This window comes from Nicotiana tabacum, chromosome 8 (assembly GCF_000715075.1).
Source record: "Nicotiana tabacum cultivar K326 chromosome 8, ASM71507v2, whole genome shotgun sequence".
In the NCBI taxonomy this organism is placed as follows: domain Eukaryota; kingdom Viridiplantae; phylum Streptophyta; class Magnoliopsida; order Solanales; family Solanaceae; genus Nicotiana; species Nicotiana tabacum.
Genome location: NC_134087.1, coordinates 147,166,814 through 147,169,654, shown reverse-complemented (window position 1 = coordinate 147,169,654; position 2,841 = coordinate 147,166,814). Strand labels below are relative to the sequence as shown.

At 37.0% G+C, this 2,841-nt stretch overlaps 1 protein-coding gene across 1 annotated transcript; it reads left to right on the top strand.

Moving 5' to 3' along the window:
- The first annotated feature begins 444 nt into the window (after nucleotides 1-444).
- LOC107807495 (limonoid 21-O-acetyltransferse) lies at nucleotides 445-1,999 on the top strand. The gene has a single exon (XM_016631901.2). The coding sequence runs from the start codon at nucleotides 531-533 to the stop codon at nucleotides 1,887-1,889; it is 1,359 nt and encodes a 452-aa protein (XP_016487387.1). The 5' UTR covers nucleotides 445-530; the 3' UTR covers nucleotides 1,890-1,999.
- The last annotated feature ends 842 nt before the right edge of the window (nucleotides 2,000-2,841 follow it).

Genomic DNA, 2,841 nt, shown 5'->3' with positions numbered 1-2,841 from the left:
AACTTTTCAAACAATTTAACATGAGTACTTCATTTGGATATTCATTTTTGAAAAGGAGAAACATCTCAACTTATAAGCTCAAAACTGAAAATTCAAATTATCCAAACCGATTAATCCGAAATAAACTTAAAAAATATGATCCAATCTACCTTATTTGAATTGGATTTGAATTGTCATTTTGTCAATTCGAAAACTGAAAATCCAAATCGAAATTTCACTGGTTGAACACTCACACCTACCTACCATGACTTTTTACATTTCCTTTTTTCCTGGTACGATCTTTTCATTTATTTCACATGCAACCTCCCTCTTTAATGGTTGTACTTGTCCACACAAGTCTCCACCATCCCTTATCTGTTTGGAATCTTGAAAAATAATTTCTTTCTTGTATTTAATAATTCTTTTCATGTTTGTTTTGTCTGCATAATTTTTTTTTCTATATATAAAACAGCGAGGATGTAAGGCTTTCTCAATTACCCAGTGTAAGTAGCTTCTACTCTTACTCTTATATTTCTCTCCTATATCAAAAAATGGGTTTCCTTTGTGCTAACCTGAAAAAGTCCATGGTAATAGAAATCATGTCAAAGAAGCTTGTAAAACCATCATCACCAACTCCAACTCACTTTCAAAGTTACAAGTTGTCTTTCTTTGATCAACTAGCCATTAAAATGCACGTTCCCATTGTTTTAATTTATCATAACCTCAATAATTCCATCACTGATGAACTTCTTGAGGAATCCTTGTCTAAAACATTAACCCACGTTTACCCATCAGCAGGAAGAATTAACAAGGACCGTCGTGTGGTGGATTGCCTTGATCAAGGCGTTGAATTTATTATTGCCAAAGTAAATTGTCAGCTCGAAGATTTCCTGGAGCAAGCACGCAACGATATTGACCTTGCAAATCATTTTTGGCCTCAAGGAATCAAAGATGTGGATGACAATTATGATTTTGCCATTACCCCACTTGTGTTTGTGCAAGTCACTAGGTTTGAATGTGGTGGCTTAGCACTGTCTGTTGCAGCTGAACATATTGCAATTGATGGATTCACCAACATGAAGTTCATTTACGAATGGGCTAAAGTATGTAGGTTGGGGATTCCCAGCAGTACTACTGACATCTTCAACTATGATTTAGGTGACATTTTCCCAGCAAGAGATACGTCGAGAATCCTCAAACCTCTTGCTTCCCTAGCTATACCAAAAGACACAATAATGTATGTAGCGAAAAGGTTTGTTTTCAATGAAGCTAGCATATCAAAGCTGAGAAACAAAATTGCAAATTCCATTGCTTCTGGAGTTTTGGGATTTAAGCCTTCAAGAGTTGAGATGATCACATCTCTCTTGTGGCGGGCATTAATTCGTGCTTCACAAGCTAAAAATGGGCGTTTAAGGCCTTCCTTAATGAGCTTTCCAGTGAACTTACGTGGTAAAGCTAGTGTACCTAAATTGGCAAATGCTTTTGGAAATTTTGCAGTTGAAGTTCCAGTTGTATTCACACCAAATGAGACAAAGATGGAATTGCACAACTTGATTGCTTTGATCCGTGATGCAACGGACAAAACTATGGTTTTTAGTGCTAAAGCTTCGAATGATGAGTTAGTTTCAATGGCTGCAAATTTATACAACATGACCCAAGAATGGGAAGCAAATGAGGAAGTGGACGAATTCACATGTTCAAGTTTGTGTAGATTTCCTATGAAAGAAGCTGACTTTGGACTGGGAAAACCATGTTGGATGACCTTTGGACTGAGACAAAGTCAAGTGTTTTGGTTGTATGATGCAGATTGTGGAAGTAGCATCGCTGCCCAAGTGGATTTGAATGAAAGCCTAATGCACCACTTTGAACGTGATCAAGATCTTAACACTTTTACTATTTTGAATAATTAATCATATACGTATCTTGTAGACTTATTTCCAAATGCACTTATGTATGTGAGGATATTTTCCCCGTTGTTCCTTCAATAATTCCCTTCCCTATTGCCTTTTAAAGCAGAAAATGTCTAACACATTCTTTTTTTCATAAGAAATCTACAGTTAATTAATAATCCAATGAATCCTGAATTTCAGATTTAAACCAACTGGAACAATTAAATTCTCAAGAAATTAACTTCATTTCGGGTTCGTAAAAGCTGTGACTACGCCTATTCATATTCCTCCTAATAAAAAGAACTATATTACATCTTGCTAATCTTTTAAATGCCAAATATGTCCGCATGTATTTTGTACCTTGCACACTAGTTCTATTAGCCCGTAAGCATCTAATAATATGTTAAATTTCTTTAGATCCTTCTGAAGTTCAACCTCACAACACAGGTTCAACAATGATCGTGTTGAGCTGAGCACGTGTCAATTTAGTAATTAACAAACCAGAACTGTGTATGTTGAAAGAACCAGGTTAATGAACAGGTTGCTATGCAACTACACTAGTGTGCATATATGATTGACAATGATATAAGAACTAGGTTCATAGCAGACGAGTGTAGAGTGCTAATCAGACGTAGAAATTCAGAATACATGTGCAAGTGGGATTTCTCAGAAGATTCTGTACACGAGTAAAATCGATATCGAAGTGCATCCCGGTCTCCGATATGATAAGCCAAACTCGAGATATGGTAACTGGAGGCCTAGAACCGAGGTAGGGATCTTATCAATTCCGAGTCTGGACCATAACGCCCCCTCTCGAGGATATTGGGGTTGTGATTAGGGATCGCTTCTGGCCTTGTTCAACTTCAAAGAACGTTGTCAAAGATCGGTCAATAAAAGGCCGTGATATCCGTTACCGACCGAATATCACGGCAGAGATCTCGGCATATACCGACATGAGATCAACAATCAGTTA

Excerpts from the sequence above, each read along its gene's own strand:
- LOC107807495 (XM_016631901.2), top strand. The coding sequence starts at position 531 with ATGGGTTTCCTTTGTGCTAACCTGAAAAAGTCCATGGTAATAGAAATC.